The sequence below is a fragment of the Pogoniulus pusillus genome, chromosome 17 (genome assembly GCF_015220805.1).
Source record: "Pogoniulus pusillus isolate bPogPus1 chromosome 17, bPogPus1.pri, whole genome shotgun sequence".
Lineage (NCBI taxonomy): Eukaryota > Metazoa > Chordata > Aves > Piciformes > Lybiidae > Pogoniulus > Pogoniulus pusillus.
In genome coordinates this window covers 248944-268722 of record NC_087280.1, presented here as the reverse complement: position 1 = coordinate 268722, position 19779 = coordinate 248944, and the positions used below count along the sequence as shown (strand labels likewise).

Here is a 19779-nt window from a genome sequence, read left to right as displayed (position 1 = left end):
GGGCCTCACCACAGCAGAGCAGAGGGGCAGGAGAATCTGGACCTTCTAACCACAGCCCTTCTAATCCAGGGGCAGGCTGCACGCCTGTGCCCAGTGCTGCAGCTCGTTTGCCCTGTCCTGAGTGACTGCAGGCACCAGCGCTGCCACTGCGCTGGCACAGCACTGCAGCTTTGGGGAGAGCCCCTGGCACTACTTGGCAGGCCCTGCTACATGGAGATGGCTCTTGCACCTCCCAGCCTCCCTGCAGAGCACCTTGAGTCATAAAGACAGAGAATCTATAACCCAACCACCCTCACCACTGAACCATGTCCTGGAGCATCACATCTACAGCTTCCTACTTTGTGCATTCATAGAATGGTTGAGGTTGGAAAGGACCTTAAAGATCATCCAGTTCTAACCTCCCTACACCACCCACCAGCACATGTTGCTCAAGGCCTCATCCAGCCTGGCCTGCAACAGCTCCAGGGAGAGGACACCCACCCTGGGCAACCTGTGCCAGTCTCTTCCCACCCTCACTGCCAAGAATTTCTTCCTCCTCTCCACTCTCAGTCTCCCCTCTCCCAGCTCAAAGCCATTGGCCCTCGGCCTGGCTTTCCCAGCCCCTGTCCAAAGTCTCTCCTCAGCTCTCCTAGAGCCCCTCCAGTTACTGCAAGGCTGCTCTGAGATCTCCCTGCAACCTTCCTTCCAGGCTTAACAGCCCCAACTCTGCCAGCCTGTCCCCACAGCAGAGCTTCTCCAGCCTCTGATTATCTCCATGACCTCCACTGGACCCTCTCCAGCAGCTCCAGGTCCCTCTTGTGCTGGGGGCCCCAGAGCCGCAGGCAGTGCTGCAGGTGAGGGCTGAGCAGAGCAGAGGGGCAGAATCCCCTCCCTGTGCTGCTGCTCTCCCTGCTCTGGCTGCAGCCAGCACACAGCTGGCTCTGGGCCGGGAGCAGTGCTGGCTCCTGAGCGCTTTGGTACCGACACCTCCCAGCTGCTCTCAGCCACTCCTCGCCCATCTGGATTTGTGCTGGGGATTGCCCTAGCCCAGCTGCAGAAGCCTGCACTTGGTCATGTTGAACTTCATGAGGTTGCCTTGGGCCCAGCCCTGCAGGCTATCCAAGTGTCTCTGGACACCACAGCGGTTGGTGTTGTCTGCAGACCTGCTGAGGGTGCCTCAATCCCAGTGCCCATGTCCATGATCTGATGCTAAACACCCTGGTCCCAGTACTGACCCTCAAGGGACACCACTTGTCACTGGTCTCCACTGGGACATTGGCCATCGACCACAACTGAGTGTGGCCATCCAGCCAGTTCCTTAGCCAGCCAGTGGCCACCCTCGAGTCCATGCTTTTCCAGCTTGGTGACCAGGGTGCCACAAGGGACAGTGGCAAACCCAAAAGGAGCTGGAGGGAGTGGTGGGGGAAGGCACGACAACCTGAAAGTCCCGTTAGAACGCCTGGGCTGCTCTGAGGCAGGAAGCTGGCACAACTAAACTGACAGGTAAAGGAGGGCACCGAGAGGCTCCTGCCAGGAAGCTGAGGGCTCGTTCTGAGCAAAAGGCACCCGAGTCTGGAGGAGGCTCTCACGGGGACGCAGAGAGGCAGCCCACAAAGGGCAGCCTGGAGACGACAGCCGAGAACCTGCAGCAGCGCGGCGGCGGGAGGCCGGCGAGAAGAGGCCGAGGGCCCCGCTGGGCTCCCCCGGCGCCGGGCCCGGCTCAGCTGCGGCTGGATCGTGGCTGCCACCTGCCGGGCGCGGGCAGGCTGCGCGGGGCCTGGCGGGGCCGCAGAGCCGGGGGGACGCTGCCGGTGGGGCACCGCGGGGCGGGGCGGGGCGGCCATGTCGGAGGTGACGGCGGGGATGGCGGCGGCGATGATGGAGGCGCGACTGCGGCGAAAGCAGCTGCTGAGCGCGGAAGAGGCGGAGCTGTTCGAGTTGGCGCAGGCGGCGGGCAGCGGACTGGACCCGGAGGTGTTCCGGTGAGCGGCGGGAGCGGTGCTGGGTACCGTCTCAGGTGCCCCGTTGCCGCCGGTTCCGCCGCTGATGGGTGTCCCTGCAGGGTGCTGTTGGACCTGCTGCGCATGAACGTGGCGCCGCTCGCCGTCTTCCAGGTGCTCAAGTCCATGTGCGCTGGGCAGCGGCTGGCGCCGGCAGCCGACACTGGACCAGCCGCTGCACCGGCGCCGCTGGCCGCCGACACCCGAGGTAGGCAGCCCACCGCGGGGCAAGGGTGGGCGGTAGGCGAGGGGTCTGCGGCCGTGACGTGTTCTAATCTCTGTGTCTTCTCCGCGCAGAGCCCCCTGAGAACGGCTGGGCCTCCGCCGCCCACCTCCCTGTCTCTGCCCTGCGGCCGCCGCGGCTCGGAGCCCGCTCGCCGCTCTCCCGCGGCGCCCCCGCCGCCTCCCTGCTGCCCCGCGGCCTCCCCGCGGCGCCCGCCGGCCGCGCCGCCCGCCCCACCGCGGGGAGGGGGCCGCGGAGCGGACGGCAGGGCCCAAGGGTGGGCTCGGCAGGACCCCGAGGGGCCCGCTCGGTGTGAGCCCTGGGGCTGGGGCCGGGCCTGGCGGGGACTTGCTCGCGGTCCCGAGGAGAGGCAACTCAGCCCCCGCCAGCTCGGGTCGCTGCGCCCCAGACTGCTGCCCGCACCCTGCGCTCTGCGGTTTCGTTCGCGTCGGGCAGCGGAGGGGCGGGTGTGGGCAGCGGTGCGGTGCTGAGGGAGAAGCTGCCGCGGGCGCTCCCGCTGGGTTCTGCACCCTCTCTCCTTTGCTCTCCGAGCCTTTAACGCGCAGCTCTCAGTGCACGGTGTCACACCGTGCTCCTTCGCCTGGCCTGACTCAAAGACAGGTAAAGTTCTGGGTAGGGGAGGAATTCCCCCAGAAAGAGAGAGCCACGCTTCCTCCGCTCCGCCTGCGCTCTGCTGCTCTGCCGCTGGGTGGCATTTAGGTGGAAAGTGAGATGGGAGGCTGAGTGGGGTTGTCAGCTACCACAACTGCTTTTGAATGCCATTGTCCTCTGATGTGGATGGGCAGTTACAAATGTAGCCCTGCAGCTGTGCCACACGTATGTGATTTTATTCCTGACCACTTCTAATAAAACTTCTGTTTACTCCCTGAACTTCCTGAAGTGAACTTCAGTTGGTAGCTCACAGTCCTCTGTGTGATACAACAGGTTTAGAAGGGATGAGGAGAAGCTTGCTGGGGTTCCCTCTGGGAAGGCTCTCGTTCCCCTTCTGCTCAAAAGCGCAGGAGGGGGCAGTGGCCACACCCGCGAGGTTTTGTGCTCCTTGATTGTGGTTTTGCAGAACAAATCTTTCGGCTCAGAGCTCAGCTCGCTGCGTCCCAGTAGGAGCCCAGAAATGTCTCGGGCCATGCAGAGTTGTATCGCTGTGTCCTCTTCTCCCTTGCTCTCTCTGTTTCAAGATGAAAACTCCGTTGTAGCTGGTGGGTCTCTGCTGACCCACAGTGAACTTTGAGGCAAAGCTTTAGAAAGGAGCTGGCGAGAAACACTGCTGGAAACAGGGACGATGTGGCCAGCAAGAAACACTTGGTCGGTGCAGCTGAGTGGATCAGGGTGGGGGGTAAGTAACTTTTCCCTTTGAGTCTGGCCTCGCGGCTGAGGCTGCCTTGATAAGGGCTGTTAACTCTCATGGCTGTGCTGTGCAGTCTGCTGGTAAGTCCTGTAGACAGCAAAGCTGCAAGGTAGCTTGGAGCAGCTATAAGCAGGGTGAGTGGGATTGTGCCCCAGTCTGAGGCACCTTTGCACCAGCAGAGCCTGCTGCTTCTGCCCACATGGTAAGCGAAGGGTGAGAGTCACCTCACTGAGCAGCCAAAGGTGGCTGTACAGAGGCTCTTAGGAAGCTTGCCGAAGCTGGAATTGGAACTGGAGTGTATGGGTAAAGTGTCTAGGGCTTCAAGAACTTCCTGTGACAGGTTCCCCATTCTCAAGAGACTCTGTTACCCAGAATTTCTTGCAGACTGGTTGGGTTTGTAGAGTAACAGCCTTGTGTGTGATTGAGAAGTGACTCCAAATATGCACAGGGGAAAAGGAAGACACCTGGCTGATGCTTTTCCTGAGCAAGATGAGAGAAGGGCAGCACCCGGATCTTTTAACTAAGCAGCAGCTCTCCTGGTACCACGTGGAGAGGAAACATCTCAAAAGAGTAGTGATTGTGAACAAAAGGTGCTGTTAAATTTTGGTCTTTCTTCCTCTGTTGGTGCTCCAGGTGTGATGAACCACAAAATTATGGCAGAGCTTTGGTAAGGTTTCTGTTAATTTGCAGGAGCTTTTGTTTTCCTGCATGCTGCTTGTGTGGGACTTCCTGGACAAAGGAGCTCTGATTTCTAGTGCTGGGCTGCTGCCACCAGCTGCTTTTTTGATAGCAGTAGGTTGGCTCAGGTTTGAATTGGCCAGATGAGAATTTGTTTGTTCATCAGCATCACATTGTTCTGTAGGAACGGCCAGAAACTGTAAGGCAGAGTTGATATGCCGTTAACTGCTGCTTCCTACTACGTTGAGGTGCTGCAAGCACCTGAGAGGCGTTTGAGTTTGCAGGAGTTACCACCTGTCCTGGCTGCAGGATGGAGTTGTATCCGTGTCAAACACAGATGCTCACTGTGCGTCTTTAGCAGAATATCTCTTGGTCCAAAGCAGTGCCCAAGCCACATCACAGTCCTCATGTGTCCAGCCAGACTTCCCTCTCCATAGTTTGACGTTGAAATGGAGATGTTGATGTCCTTAAGTGCACTGGGACAAGCCCTGGCAAGCAGGAGTGCAGCATGGTGAGGATCAGAGGCAGATGGCATTAGCCTGGTGCTGTTCATGGTGAATGCAGGCTTAACCTGGCCTCCAGGGGCTCCTGGGGCTGCTTTGCTTCGCTAAGCTAAAAGGGGCTTCAGGGATGGTTGATGGACTGAGGTCAATGGGACTTGTGCCAGAAGGTTTGATTTCCCTGACCATGTCTGGATTGTTTTGTTTTCTGGATGCTTCTCTTACATCAGAGACAGAACTGCAGTGTGCCCTTGGTGGCCAAGAAGGCCAAGGGCACCCTGGGGTGCATTAGAAGGGTTGTGGTTAGAAGGTCCAGAGAGATTCTCCTGCCCCTCTGCTCTGCTGTGGTGAGGCCCTATCTGGAATATTGTGTCCAGTTCTGGGCCACTCAGTTGAAGAAGGAGCTCAGGAAACTGCTGCAGAGCCCAGCCCAGAGGCAAAGCTCTTGCAGGCAGTGAACATCTCCTGTGAGGCCAGGCTAGGGTGCTGGGAGCTTGGAGCAGAGGAGCCTGAGGGCTGCCCTCAGAGCTGTGATAAAGACGTGCAGGGACCCAGCCAGACTCTGCTCAGGGGTGGCCAAGGGCGGCACAAGTGGCACTGGGTGCCAGCTGGAGCAGATGAGATGCCACAGGAACAGAAGGGAGAACTTTGTGACTGTGAGTGTGCTGGAGGCCTGGAGCAGGCTGCCCAGAGAGGCTGTGAAGACTCCTGCTCTGGAGGGATTCCAACCCCCCCTGGATGTGCTTCTAAATGCCCTGCCCTGGGTGCTCCTGCTCTGGCAGAGGCTGGACTGGATGAGCTCTGGAAGTCCCTTCCAACCCCTAATATTCTGTGATTTGGTGATACTGTGTGAACTCCTCAGGCTGACTGTGCTGCAACTCTGCAACCCCTGTTAATGATTAAAGGCCTCACTGTAGTTAATTACCATCCCTGATTAAAGCCACCACTGAAAGCGTCACTCTCAGAATAGTCTTCAAGGAGAGTTTGAGTTCAGCCATGGCTTGTCACAAGCTTAGGGCTGTGTCCTCGTTTCTGGATGTGTGAAAATCACAGAATGGAGATCATCCAGTCCAACCTCTGCCAGAGCAAGGCACCCAGGAGCATATCCAGGTGGAATTGGAAGCTCTTTGCAGAAGGGCACAACCTTTCTGGGCAGCCTGCTTCAGGTGTCCAGCACCCTCATACCAAGCAAGTTCCTCTTCCTGTTCAGGTGGAACTTCCTGAGCTCCAGCTTGTACTCATTGCTCCCTGTCCTGTCACTGGCACCACCACACAGAGCCTGGCACCTTCTTCCTGACTCCCACTCCTCAGGTATTTAGAGACACTGATCAGGTTCTTCTCAGCCTTCTCCTCTGTGGACTGTCTGCCTTGTTTAAAACAGACACTGCCCACAGTGCTGGAGCTGCTCACATGGAATCGCAGTGTGATTTGGGTTGGGAGGGACCTCAGAGATCATCTACTCAAACCTCCTGCCATGCCCAGGGACACCTCTCAACTAGCCCAGGTTGCTCAAGGCCTCATCCAACCTGGCCTTGAACTCCCCCAGGCAGGAGGCATCCACAGCCTCCCTAGGCAGCCTGTGCCAGGCTCTCACCACCCTCATGCTGCAGAACTTCTTTCTCAGCTCCAGTCCAACCCTGCTCTGCCTCAGCTCCAAACCATTCCCCTTGGCCTGTCTCTAGACACCCTCAGGAGAAATCCCTGTGCAGGCTCACTTCAGGCACTGGCAGGCAGCTCTGTGTCCACTCTTCAAGAGCTGGGTAAGTGTGAATAGAGTGGCTGAAAGTTGTCTTCTGGGCTGGCTCTGTCCTGCAGCAGCTTTTGGCTTGCTCTGCCTTTCTCTTTAGGAGCCGCTGCGGTGAAGCAGCTCTAGATATGTACCTGTCGTGGGCCCTACCAAGGTGCTGCTTCCATCTAAGAGGCAAATGGTGCAGCTTCCAGGGAGGACCAGGCATCTAGAGGTGGGAGATGTCTCTACATCTACTAGAGCAACTTGTGCTAACACAGAGCAGTGATTGTCCTCTCTGAGCTTGCCAAGCTGCTTCTCACCATTCCTGCAGCTCTGCAGATCTGCTATCCTGCCAAGTTCCTCGTGTGTCAGAAGGCAGACAAGTGGCTGAAGTCCTCCAGGTCTCCCCAAACCTTGTCCAAGTTTAGCCTGCCCAGATTTTATCAGTAGCAGTGAGATTCCAGCCCAGGGTGCTCAGCTCATCACCATGCAGGAAGGGCTTTCAGAGCAACTAGAGGAAGCTTGACCACACTGCTAAGGGGACAGGGGTGCTCCCTGCTAGCTACTTCAGCTTAGTTCCAGCTAAAGCCATAGGCAGTCTGACAGCAATTGCCCTGTGGTGCCCAGCACGGGGCTGTGCTGGCTGCTGACTGTGTTTGTGACACTGTCCACAAATGGTTGTATTTGAGTATTGGAGACAGACCTTCAGGCAGGCTGCCTTCAGAGTGCTTCACTGGTTTGGGTTGGAAGAGATCTCCACAGGGCATGCAGTCCAACCCCTGCACTTAGCAGGGACATCCTCCCCTAGAGCAGGTTGCTCACAGCCCTGTCCAGCCTCACCTTGAACATCTCCAGGCATGGGACCTCAACTGCCTCCCTGGGCAACCTGCTGCAGTGTTCCAGCTGCAGAGCTTGTTCCTCACATCCAATCTCAGTCTGCTCTGCTCTCATTTCAGGCCATTGCCTCGGTGCTGTCCCTTTGGGCACAGTCCCTCTGCAGCCTGCTTGGAGCCCCTGCAGACACTGGCAGGCAGCTCTAGGTTTGCCTGGAGCCTTCTCCAGGCTGAACACTCCCAGCTCCCTCAGCCTGTCCTCACAGGAGAGATTCTCCAGCCTCTGATCATTTTCCTGGCTTCTTCTGGCCCTTCTTAATCAGCTCTATGTCCTTCTTGTGTTGGGGTCCCAGAGGTTGCCCCAGCCCTGCCTGTGAGGTCACCCCAGACCAGAAGGGCAGGATCCCCTCTCCATCTCTGCCCATGTTGTTTTGGATATAGCCCAGGCTGCATCAACCAGAGCACTTCATGGGTGGTGTAGTGGGTTGAGGAACTTCCCCATCACTGTTGGAAATGTACCGGCCCAGCTCAGATGGGATGGAAGCTAAAGCTCTGTTTACAGCAAAGCTGAATGTACAAGCACATGCACTCAATACGTGGTCAGGGATTTACAGTTATGTACAATTGAGAAATGATACAGAGATCCAAATTCCCCTCCCAGGCAAACAAAAGAAGCTCAGAGCCTCCCTTTCTTGCAGACACATAACCAGCAAAGCTCACTTGTTATCTTTTAGTGGAAGAGCATAGAGCAGAGCAAATGAGAAGTGAAAGGAGCAAGGGCTCTGTGGCAAAAGGACAAATTGTTTATGCTTTGGCCTTATGTCCCTTTCAGCAAAGCAATGAAGGACACAGACTTTACTCTTATTATTCTTTTACAACCAATGACTTAATTTATCTTACTGGAACATTCCCATTAGTCTCAGACCAGCACAGGTGGTTAAGTAGGCCGCTTGAGAAGGCAATATAGATGCCAGAGTAATGATGAGTTCATCCATTGTGGAGATGAGAATGAGGAGAGTTGCCTTGGAAGAGGACTATCAGGTTGATCAGACTCCTGCAGACCTCTCCTCTGGGAGGGGGATTGCTCTGCACCTTAACCTACCTGACCCAGTGTGGTAACCTGTGATGTCTGAGCACCTAAGGAGGCTTGCCAGGGTCTGAAAGAGGACATGGGGCTTCATACATATCAGCTTGCTTTTGAAATTCAGCTGAATCCCTGCCTGAGGTAACAGGCTGCTGGGGAAAAGAGGGAGCTGTAGAGTCAGAGAGCAGAATTGTTTTGGTTAGAGAAGACATTTAAGGTTACAGAGTTTCTAACCACTTTAGGTTCTGTGCAGGTGGTTGATGGGCCTGTGGAGGTCTCCATTCTGTGTTCTTCAAATCCTCTTCAGTGTTTGCAGGAGAAAGTGTTCCAGTAATGACTATCTGTTTGGTGCTTGCTCAAGGTCTTCCCTAACCACTTAGGAAAGTGCATTTGAGAAACGTCTTCTTTTGACCTGTCCTCTGTCTCTAGACACATCATAGATTCCTAGAATGGGTTGGGTTGGAAGAGACCTCAAAGCTCAGCCAGCTCCAACCCCCTGCCAGGGGCTGGAACACCACCCACCAGCACATGTTGCTCAAGGCCTCATCCAGCCTGGCCCGCAACAGCTCCAGGGAGAGGACACCCACCCTGGGCAACTTGTGCCAGTTTCTCTTCACCCTCACTGCCAAGAATTTCTTCCTCCTCTCCACTCTCAGTCTCCCCTCTCCCAGCTCAAAGCCATTGGCCCTCGGCCTGGCACTGCCAGCCCTTGTCCAAAGTCCCTCCTCAGCTCTCCTAGAGCCCCTCCAGTTACTGCAAGGCTGCTCTGAGATCTCCCTGCAACCTTCCTTCCAGGCTTAACAGCCCCAACTCTGCCAGCCTGTCCCCACAGCAGAGCTTTTCCAGCCTCTGATCATCTCTGTGACCTCTGGCCCCTCTCCAGCAGCTCCAGGTCCCTCTTGTGCTGGGGGCCCCAGAGCTGCAGGCAGTGCTGCAGGTGAGGTCAGAGCAGAGGGGCAGAATCCCCTCCCTGTGCTGCTGCTCTCCCTGCTCTGGCTGCAGCCAGCACACAGCTGGCTCTGGGCCGGGAGCAGTGCTGGCTCCTGAGCGCTTTGGTACCGACACCTCCCAGCTGCTCTCAGCCACTCCTCGCCCATCTGGATTTGTGCTGGGGATTGCCCTAGCCCAGCTGCAGAAGCCTGCACTTGGTCTTGTTGAACTTCATGAGGCTTACCCCTGCAGTCTGCCCAAGTACCTCTAGGATCAGTTTTATCCTTTGTATGCTTCCAAAGCTGCAGCTGTGTTTTGCTCTGTTGGGGTATATCTTGTTTGCTTTACTGTGGTTTTGAGGTCAGGGGACAGAGGCCACCTGCCTGTGCAGCACAGCTGCTCTTCCACTAAGGGATTCTTGCTCCACAAGTTATTTTCACTAGATCAGAAGACCAAGGTCCTGCCTCCCCCTAGAGCTCAGTGGTGCAGTTGTTCTTTGGTCCAGTTGAGGACTTACACTCCTGCGAGGTAGCTGCATTTGGGAGAGGGGAGGGTTCTAAGATGCTGAGCAGCCTGCTTTTGCAGGAGGTGTCCTTGCCCATGGCAGCAGGGTTGGAACTAGATGGTCTTGAAGGTACCCTGTGACCCAACCGGTTTGGTGACTCTGTCCTGGGTTGTCAGTGTCATGGCAAATTCCACTGCTGCTTGTCCTACCAGCTCTGCAGTGCTGTGAGATCAGCTGCAGCCTCGATGCAGTTTGGTTGTTTCCTTGGACTTGCGCTGCTGACGCTGCCTGAAGTGCTTTAACTGCAGAGAAGGGGCAGGGCTGGTTGGCTGGCTCAGGGTGGGTCACTGCTGGCAGAGCAGGGCTGTGTTCATAGGAACAGATTGCAAGAGCACCTGAGGGGCCTGAATTTATTTCTTTTGCCTCCAGTCTGTAAAATTTTACAGTGGTGAAGAGGCCACATTCCATAATTGGGATGTTCTCAGGTTGTCTTTTTGATGCTGCAAGTGGTGTGGAGCTGAGTGCTGCTGTCAGACAGCTGCTGGGAGGAGCTGGGGTGGGTTGTTAAGTAAAGCTGAGCTGTCTCAGGGGTGTGTGCTGCCCGGGCACAGATGACCCAGCAGAATGGGCTCCAGGCTGTGCATGGGGAGGAGCTGCTGGTGCTTGGAAGTTGCTGTGGTGACAGCTGCTGAAGTCCCTCTGAGGTCCCTTCTAACCCAAGCTGTTCTGTGATGCTTCTCATCTGAAGTAGTTCTTTCTTCAGTGCCAGGAAAGGTTCGTTCTCCCTTACTTACCCCTGCTGTCATTCATCTGCAGCACATCTCAGCCTGTCCCTCTCCTCTGGCTGAATCTAGCAGAGATTCAGGGTCCTGCCTGCCCCTCTCTTTCCTCAGCTTCTGCCTCTCCACCTATGGCTCCTCTCTGCTGTCACATTGCATTTGGAGCTGCAGCAGGGCAGTTCAGTTCTTATGAAAACAGCAAGAAAAAGCTGTGAGTAGCTCCTGGGTAGGAGCCTGAGCTCCTGGAGACACCAAAATGATAGACCATTTGAGCCTGCCCAGTGAGTCTCAGGGGCATGGAGGGTTTCTGATCTCTCGTGGTGGCTCCTGGCTTCAGAAAATGGTGGTCATTTGTCGCAGGATTTGAAGTGCTCTCCATGGTTCTGAGGGGCTGCTTGCAGTGCTGGTGCTCCTATGCCAGGCACATACATTCATGTGGCTGGTGACTTTGGACCTTCAACTGCTCCTACTGCAACTTTGTCCTGGTTTTGTGGCCCCTGATACCTGTTGGGCTGAACTGACAAATCTGCTTCCTGTGCTGGGCATGTCTGGGGACGCCTAACAGAGTTCTGCCGTTTGCATGGTTGCAGCTTAGATGCTGTGTGGGTGACCTGTGGGGCTGGGACTGAAACAACTAATGTGTGTGTTCTGTTTGTTCAGAGAGGAACAAAAGCACTCCTGGAGCCAGCGGGAGCCAGGCTGTAGCGGAGAGGAGCGGCCGGGAAGGATCTGCCCAGAGGATGCCTCGGCAACCGAGCGCCAGCCGGCTGCAGAAAGCAGGAGCTGCTGGGAAGGGCAGCGGAGGAGGCAGCAGCAGCTAGCTGAGGCCTTGGGACACTGTGTCTTAATGTGTGACAGTGTGCATGAGCTGTGCTTGCCAACTGCCTCTGTGGTGTGCTGCAACCCAGCAAACATGACCTGTAACACACAGAACCAGGCTCCTGCTTCTTATTTCCAAAGCTACCTTGGGCAGCAGGCACTGCTGGGGTCACCTGCAGGTATGTGGGACAAGGAAAGAGACAGCATGGAATAGTGCTCAGGTTGCTCCAGAGAAGTCATGACTCATGTTAAAAGCTTCTGGCTGCCTCTTCTCCAAAAGCCTGTTTTGCCATGGTTGTGCCAATTCTGGCAGCAGAAAGTCTGGCTGTGTTACAAGTGGGTGGTGCTGGTGTTGGGCATCTGGTGAGACCTCACCTGCAGTGCTGTGTCCAGCTCTGAAGCCCTCTACACAGAAAGAACATGGGCCTAATGGAGAGGGGCCATAGGAGGACTGGAGAGATGATCAGAGGCTGGAGAGTCTCTGCTATGAGAACAGGCTGAGGGAGCTGGGAGTGTTCAGCCTGGAGAAGAGAAGGCTCCAGGCAGACCTCAGGGCTGCCTGCCAGTGTCTGCAGGGGCTCCAAGCAGGCTGCAGAGGGACTGTGCCCAAAGGCCTGCAGGGACAGCACCGAGGCAATGGTCTGAAATGAGAGCAGAGCAGATTGAGATTGGATGTGAGGAACAAGTTCTGCAGCAGGAGGCTGCTGAGACACTGCAGGAGGTTGCCCAGGGTGGTGGTTGAGGCCCTATGCCTGGAGATGTTCGAGGTGAGGCTGGACAGGGCTGTGAGCAACCTGCTCTAGGGGAGGATGTCCCTGCTGAGTACAGGGCTTGGACTGGATGCCCTGTGGAGGTCTCTTCCAACCCAGGACTCTATCTACTGGTGTCCCGGAGCCCTGCAGTGATGGTATTTTGCACTAGGAGCTTGCCTGCAGGTAGGCTGTGTCCTTATACCTGCACTGGTGGTTGCCCTGTCCCTTTATGTGCATGCTTCCATCTGAGAGCCAGTCTGACCTACTGTGCAGCGTGTTACACACTACTGAGTCCTCTCAGTGATGCTGATGGAGTTTGGCATTTCTCAAGTGTAACAGAGGCCTTTCCTAAGGAGACAGGTTCAGTGAGATCTAGCAGGGTAGGGAGTGAACAGCTTCAGAGAATCATAGAATGGTTCCTAGGAGGGACCCCTAAAGAGCATCTTGCCCAGCCTCCTGCACTCTGCAGGGACACCTCCAGCTGGAGCAGGCTGCCCAGGGACACATCCAGACTAATTCTCAATGTCTCCAGGGATGGAGCCTCCACCACAGCCCTGGGCAGCCTGTGCCAGTGTCTGCCCATCTTCACTCTGCACATCTTCCTTCTGATGCCCTGCTCCAGTTCCAAACCATTGCCCTCAGCCTGTCCCCGCAGGCCCTTCTGGACCCTCCCTGCTGTTCTCGTAGGGCATAAATCCTGCCAGGCTGGTTTAACTCTTGCTCTCCTGTTGCGGGGAATCTCCAGGAAGTTGAGTCAGATGAGCAAAGCCTTGAGGGCTAGGGGGCTTAGCCTTAGCACCATGTGTCAGGTGTCTTGTGCTGCCCTCAATGTGCCTGCTTGGTCAAAGGAGGCATGAAGCTTTGAATTTGTTAGCCAGAACAATGGTGCTAGTGCCTATTGGCCAGTTTGATTTTCAAAATGAAATACTTAAAGAGGGATGATTTAGAAACTGTCTTTCTACATTAGCCTTTCTGCACCTGCCTTTCTGTCTGCACAGAGCCTTCCTGCCTCTCATTTGCAGCTCATTAAAGTATACGGCTCACACCTGACAGCTGAGCAGCAGCATCTCTTCCCTCTGCCTGAAATATTTTTGTTTCTTGTTCTTATACATCTCAGCAAGACTGTGAGGGAAGTAGACATCACCATTGTTTTCCTTCAACAGCCTGTAATCTACTTCTCACCAAAACATTCTAGCTTGCCTCAGACTAGTACAATCCACCCCTGTCTACTTCACTCAGTATTGCTGAGAACTGTCTGATCTAATCTAAATCAATATTTACACTAATGAATTTTACAAGTTCAGTTCACTCTTCATTCCAGCTATCTCAGATGCATCTGATGCAAAAGCTCAAAACAGTTTGTCTCCTCACAGGTGAGACAAGAACAGGGACTCCCAGGTGACGTTGGGTTCATGCTCATGTACTGTAGATTCTCTTGTAGATTCTTTCAGTGTTGGACGCCGATGGTACCTAGAACAGAAAACTCCTAACAGCTTGTATTATACACTCTGAATTTAGACTCTCTCAGCTAAGGTCACATTTCTCTGTGGCACACACTGGATGTCACCATTCTCCTGCATTACCCAGTAGGTGTGACCAGGACCTTCAGCAGACACCACCCCTCGAACAGGTTTCCCTTCGCCTGAAGGTGAAAATACCCAAACAGTTTTCCCTAACAGATTCTTTTCACCTACCACAGGAACTTTATCACCGTCTACTGTTTGGACCAAGTCTGATTGTGCAGGTCCTGCTCTGTTTACTGTACCTCTCCTATTTACCAACCAGGTAGCTTGTGCTAAATGTTTATCCAGTTTTTCAGAGTTCCACACCCCCATGGCTTTTAGGGTGGTTTTCAGCAAACCGTTGTAGTGCTCAATCTTCCCTGAAGCTGGTGCATAGTAGGATATGTGATAGATCCATTCAATGCTGTGCTTTTTGGCCCAGTTTTTCACAAGATTGTTCTTGAAATGAGTGCCATTGTCTGACTCGATTCTCTCTGGAGTTCCATGTCTCCACATGATCTGTCTCTCCAAGCCAAGAATGGTGTTAGGTGCAGTAGCATGTGGAACTGGATAGGTTTCCAGCCATCCGGTGCTGGCCTCTACCATCATCAGCACATACTGCTTGCCAGAACGAGATCAAGGTAAAGTGATGTAGTCAATCTGCCAGGCTTCACCATACTTGTACTTTGACCATCTCTCACCATACCATAAGGGCTTGATTCGCTTAGCCTGCTTAATAGCAGCACAGATGTCACAGTCATGGATGACTTGGGCGATAGTGTCCATGGACAAGTCAATTGACCTATCGCGAGCCCACCGGTATGTTGCATCTCTGCCTTGATGTCCAGATGAGTCATGGGCCCACTCTGCTAGGAACAGTTCACCTCGATGTTTCCAATCAAGGTCAAGATCAGAGTTGGTATCAACTTGAGAAATCTTAGCAGCTTGGTCTGCCTGCTGGTTGTGGTGATGTTCCTCAGTGGCTCTGTTCTTAGGCATGTATGCGTCTACGTGCCGCACCTTCACTGGAGTTCTCTCCAGCCGTGCATCAATGTCCTGCCATAGATCAGCACACCAAATAGGCTTTCCTTTCCTCTGCCAACCATGCTTCTTCCAGTCCTTCAGCCAACCCCACAGAGCATTGGCTACCATCCATGAGTCGGTGTAGAGGTAAAGGATAGGCCAACTCTCACGTTCAGCCACATCAAGAGCAAGTTGGACAGCTTTTACCTCAGCGAACTGACTGGATTCTCCTTCGCCATCGCTCGCTTCAGTAACTCTCCTGGTAGGACTCCAGACTGCTGACTTCCATCTTCGCTTGTTCCCAACAAGACAACAGGAACCATCTGTGAACAAAGCATAGTTCTTTTCCTGATCAGAGAGATCACCATAGGGAGGAGCCTCCTCAGCACGAGTTATTTTCTCCTCTGGAGGTTTGGTACAGTCTGTGCCTTCTGGCCAGTTGGTGATCACCTCCACCAGACCAGGTTGGTCAAGATTCCCCATTCGTGCTCGTTGGGTTATCAAAGCCATCCACTTAGACCAGGTTGCATCTGTGGCATGATGTGGTGATGAACCTTTGTCTTTGAACATCCAGTTTAGAACTGGCAATCTAGGAGCTAAAAGCAATTGTGACTCAGTTCCAATCACTTCAGAAGCTGCTTTCACTCCTTCATAGGCTGCTAGTATCTCTTTCTCTGTTGCGGTGTAATTTGCCTCTGAACCTCTGTAGCTACGTCCCCAGAAACCAAGTGGACGACCACGTGTCTCATTTGAAGCTTTCTGCCAAAGGCTCTGTCTTGGGTTCTAATTCAAATTCCCAGAGACTCTAATAAATTTGATAGACCCAATAACAATCTGTAAAGTGCCCTCCCCTCTTCCCCCTCCTTTCTCAAAGATAGGGATTAGATATAGGGAGAGAGAGAGATAAGCACACCCAAATAAATCAATCTCACTCGATTTGGAAGTTAAAAGGAAAAGTTTAACAATAACTTAGAAAGGTATTGGAGGTAGGGAAGTTTACAAAGGGTAGGGAAGGGAAAATAGCAAAATACAAAAAGGGATAAATACAACCCGAGTGGTGTGATGGTATGCAGGCAGAGATGTGTGTAGTGTGGTGTGTGTTGAGAGAGCGAGCAAAGAGAGAGAAACAGGAAGCCCCTCTCCTTTATAGGACCAGAAGTGGGGGGGGGGTGGGCTAACCATCACCTGGAGTGTGACCCACCCCTGCGGAGGGGCCAAGGCCCCTAGGGTCAGGTTCAGGGTTACTCCCCCTGGAGTGTTAACCCTATACATTCCATCCCTTGGTTAGACCACTTCCACCTTCCTATGAACAGTCTTCCAAAGATAGGAAAAAGTGTCTATGGATTAAGAGTTCTTAAAGTCCTTCTTGGTCCCCGGCTGTACCCCAAGGTGGTCTGTTTCTCCGATCCGGTGCAGGTTGGTGAGGTGAGGTGTGAGCAGGACAGGAACATGGAAGAAGAGTCATGAAACAGGAACAGTTCTTGTTGGAACTCAGGAAAGAGTCTTTTCCCTCTGAAGAAAACATCTGGAACAGTCTCTTGGTGTATGGCATCAGGGAAACAGCTGTAGGTGAGATGGCTGTAGACATCCGCTGGAGGGAAATCGGGAACAGTCTTTTCACTGCAGGGCATCAGTGACGAATCAGGTGCAGGGTTCTGTCGGTCGCCTCGTTGTGATGCTGTAGGACTTCTCTGGATAGCTGCTGGTGTGTAGGTTCTGTTGCACATGTTGTGGTGAGTGTATAACTACAAAAACAACTTATAACCCCTTATGAACTATAATACAAGTATTACCCAACTATGATACAAATATTATACAACTATAATATAAGATAGCATGGAATACCTGGAATACATGCAATCAACTCTGAGATTTTAAGCCTCGTCAGCTGACAGGAGATTTCTCTGAGGGACACACTCGATAGTACCAGTTTCAAGCGTTACCCAGTATGTGTGACCAGGACCCTCTGCAGATACCACCTCTTTGATAGGTTTTCTCCCACCAGAGGCAGGAGAAACCCACACAGTTTTCCCCAGCAGATTCCTTTTGCAGACTACAGGAACTCCATCTCCCTCAACTATGGGCTATAGGGCAGACTGAGCAGGACCAGCTCTGTTGACTGATCCCCTGCTGTTCACCAGCCAAGTGGCTTCTGCAAGGTGCTTCTCCCAGTTTCTGAGAGTTCCACCTCCCATAGCCTTCAGCGTGGTTTTCAGCAGACCATTGTGTCACTCAATCTTTCCTGCAGCTTGTGGGTAGTATGGGATGTGGCAAACCCATTCTATCCCATGCTCTTTTGCCCAGTTGCTTACAAGGTTGTTCTTGAAATAGGTCCTGTTGTCTGACTCTATTCTCTCTGGGGTACCAGGTCTGCACAGGATGTGGCTCTGCAGACCCAGAATGGTACAGGCAGTGGCATGAGGTACTGGGTAGGTTTCCAGCCACCCAGTGCTTCCTTCCACCATGGTTAACACATACTGCTTGCCACTGCGAGACCGAGGCAGAGTGATGTAATCGATCTGCCAGGCCTCCCCATACCTGTACTTTGACCACTGTCCCCCGTACCACAAAGGCTTCATGCTCTTAGTTTGCTTTATGACAGCACAGACGCCACAGTCATGGATAACCTGAGCTAGGCATCCATGGGTATGTCCATGGACCTGTCTCAGGCCCATTACTATGTGGCATCTCTTCCTTGGTGGCCAGAAGAGTCATGAGCCCACCGAGCTAAGAACAGTTCCCCTTTGTGTTTCCAGTCCAGGTCTATCTGGGAGGTGTGGGCAGCCAAGTTGGCTTGGTGGTTATGTTGTTGCTCTTCAGTGGCCCTGCTCTTGGGGATGTGAGCACTGATGTGTCTGATTTTAACTGGTAGTTTGTCCAGGCATGCAGAAATGTCTTGCCAGAGATCAGCAGCGCAAATAAGCTTCCCTTTTCACTGCCAGTCATTTCTCTTCCACTCCTTCAGCCACCCCCATAAGGCATTTGCTACCATCCATGAGTCCATTGGCCACTGCTCTCGTTCTGCAATGTCCAGGGCCAGCTGGATGGCTTTCACCTCAGCATACTGGCTGGATTCACCTTCTCCATCTTCTGCCTCTGCAACTCTGCGTGTAGGGTTCCAGACGGCAGCCTTCCATCTCCGCTTGCTGCCTACCAGGTGGCAGGATCCATCTGTGAACAGAGCAGATGCCTTTTCCTCCTCAGGAAGGTCATTGTATGGGGGGCTTCCTTGGCATGAGTCACTGCCTTCTCTTCTGTTGGCTTTCTGAAGTCAGTGCCCTCTGGCCAGTTGGTGAGGACCTCTACAATGCCTGGACGCTCGAGAGTCCCTATCCTAGCTCTCTGAGTTATCAGAGCCATCCACTTACTCCAAGTGGCATCTGTGGCATGGTGCGGAGTTGAACCTTTCCCTTTAAACATCCAAGTCAGGACTGGAAGCCTTGGAGCTAAAAGGAGTGGTGACTCCATCCCAATCACCTCAGAGGCAGCTCTAACTCCCTCATAGGCAGCTGGGATTTCCTTCTCTGTGGGGGTATAATTTGCCTCTGAGCCTTTGTACGCCTTGCTCCAGAACCCCAGTGGGTGCCTCATGTCTCATCAGGAGCTTTCTGCCATCAGCTCCAGCTAGGACCATTCTCAATGGCTGCTGTGTAGAGAATGTTCTTAATCTCTGAGATGGTTCGAACTGGTCCCAAGGCCATGGCAGGGACCACCTCTCATTTGATCTGGTCAAATGCCACCTGCTGCTCAGGTCCCCACTCAAAGTTATTTCTCTTTCTTGTAACGTCAAAGAGGGGTTTTACAATTGCCTGTACCTGGGAATGTGCATTTTCCAAAAGCCCACAACCCCCAGGGAGGATTGTGTCTCCTTCTGGTTAGTGGTTCCACCATAGTGGCCACTTTATTCACCACATCCATAGGGATGTGGCGTTGGCCATCCTGCCATCGAACTCCCAGGAACTGGATCTCTCTGGCAGGCCCTTTCACTTTGCTTCTCTTAATGGCAAAACCAGCATCCAACAGGATATTAATGATCTTCTCACCCTTCTTGAAGACCTCCTCTGCTGTCTCACCCCATACAATGATATCATCGATGTATTGCAGATGTTTCAGAGCTCCACCCTTCTCCAGTGCAGTCTGGATGATGCTATGGCAGATTGTAGGGCTGTGCTTCCACCCTTGAGGCAGTCTGTTCCAGTGGTACTGGACTCCTCTCCAGGTGAAGGCAAACTGAGGCCTACATACCTCTGCAATGGGGATGGAGAAGAAAGCATTAGCAATATCAATTGTGGCATACCACTTGGCCTCCTTTGTTTCCAGTTCATACTGCAGCTCCAACATATCAGGCACGGCTGCGCTGATTGGAGGAGTCACTTCATTCAGGCCTCTGAAGTCCACAGTCAGTCTCCATTCCCCATTCTCCTTCTGCACTGGCCATGTTGGGCTGTTGAAGGGTGAGTGGCTCTTGCTGATGACAAGCTGCTGCTCCAGGCGGCGAATCAGCTGCTGTATGTGCCACAGGGAGTCTCTGTTGGTGCGGTATTGCCTGCGATGAACTACACGAGAAGCAATAGGTAACTTGACATCTTCCACCTTGTGGGTACCAACCACGGAAGGATCATCTCACAAGCCAGGCATCATAGACAGCTGCTCCTTGTCTGCAGTCTCTACAGCTGCTGTGCCAAATGCCCACTTGTTCCCTTTTGGGTCTTTAAAATACCCTTCCCGGAGAAAGTCAATCCCCAAGGTGCAAGGTGCATCAGGGCCAGGCACTATGGTGTGCTTCTCCCACACATTCCCAGTGAGGCTTATCTCAGCCTGCAGCACAGTCAACTCCTGAGACCCACCCTGTGACTCCTGAAATTGTAATAGTGTCTGTCCCTCTATGGCTGGAGGGGATCAGAGTGCATTGGGCACCGGTGTCTACCAACGCTCTGTACTTCTCAGCTTCAGAAGTGCCAGGCCATTTCACAAACACATCCCAATATACTCTGTTATCCCTGGTCTCCACCTGGCTGGAGACAGGGCACCTCTAATGCTGAGCACTGTGACCACAAGAGGCACATGGACCTGAGTT

General features: G+C 53.6%; 1 protein-coding gene across 2 annotated transcripts; it reads left to right on the top strand.

Moving 5' to 3' along the window:
* The first annotated feature begins 1785 nt into the window (after positions 1 to 1785).
* LOC135182743 (mitotic-spindle organizing protein 2B-like) lies at positions 1786 to 11539 on the top strand. Of its 2 annotated transcripts, none has more exons than XM_064157134.1 (3): positions 1786 to 1961; positions 2042 to 2187; positions 11267 to 11539. In XM_064157134.1, exons 1-3 carry the CDS (start codon positions 1822 to 1824, stop codon positions 11425 to 11427), a joined length of 447 nt encoding a protein of 148 aa, XP_064013204.1. In that variant the 5' UTR covers positions 1786 to 1821; the 3' UTR covers positions 11428 to 11539. The 2 variants fall into 2 exon arrangements, with proteins under 2 accessions (XP_064013204.1, XP_064013203.1); XM_064157133.1 differs by lacking the exon at positions 11267 to 11539 and adding an exon at positions 2277 to 3093.
* The last annotated feature ends 8240 nt before the right edge of the window (positions 11540 to 19779 follow it).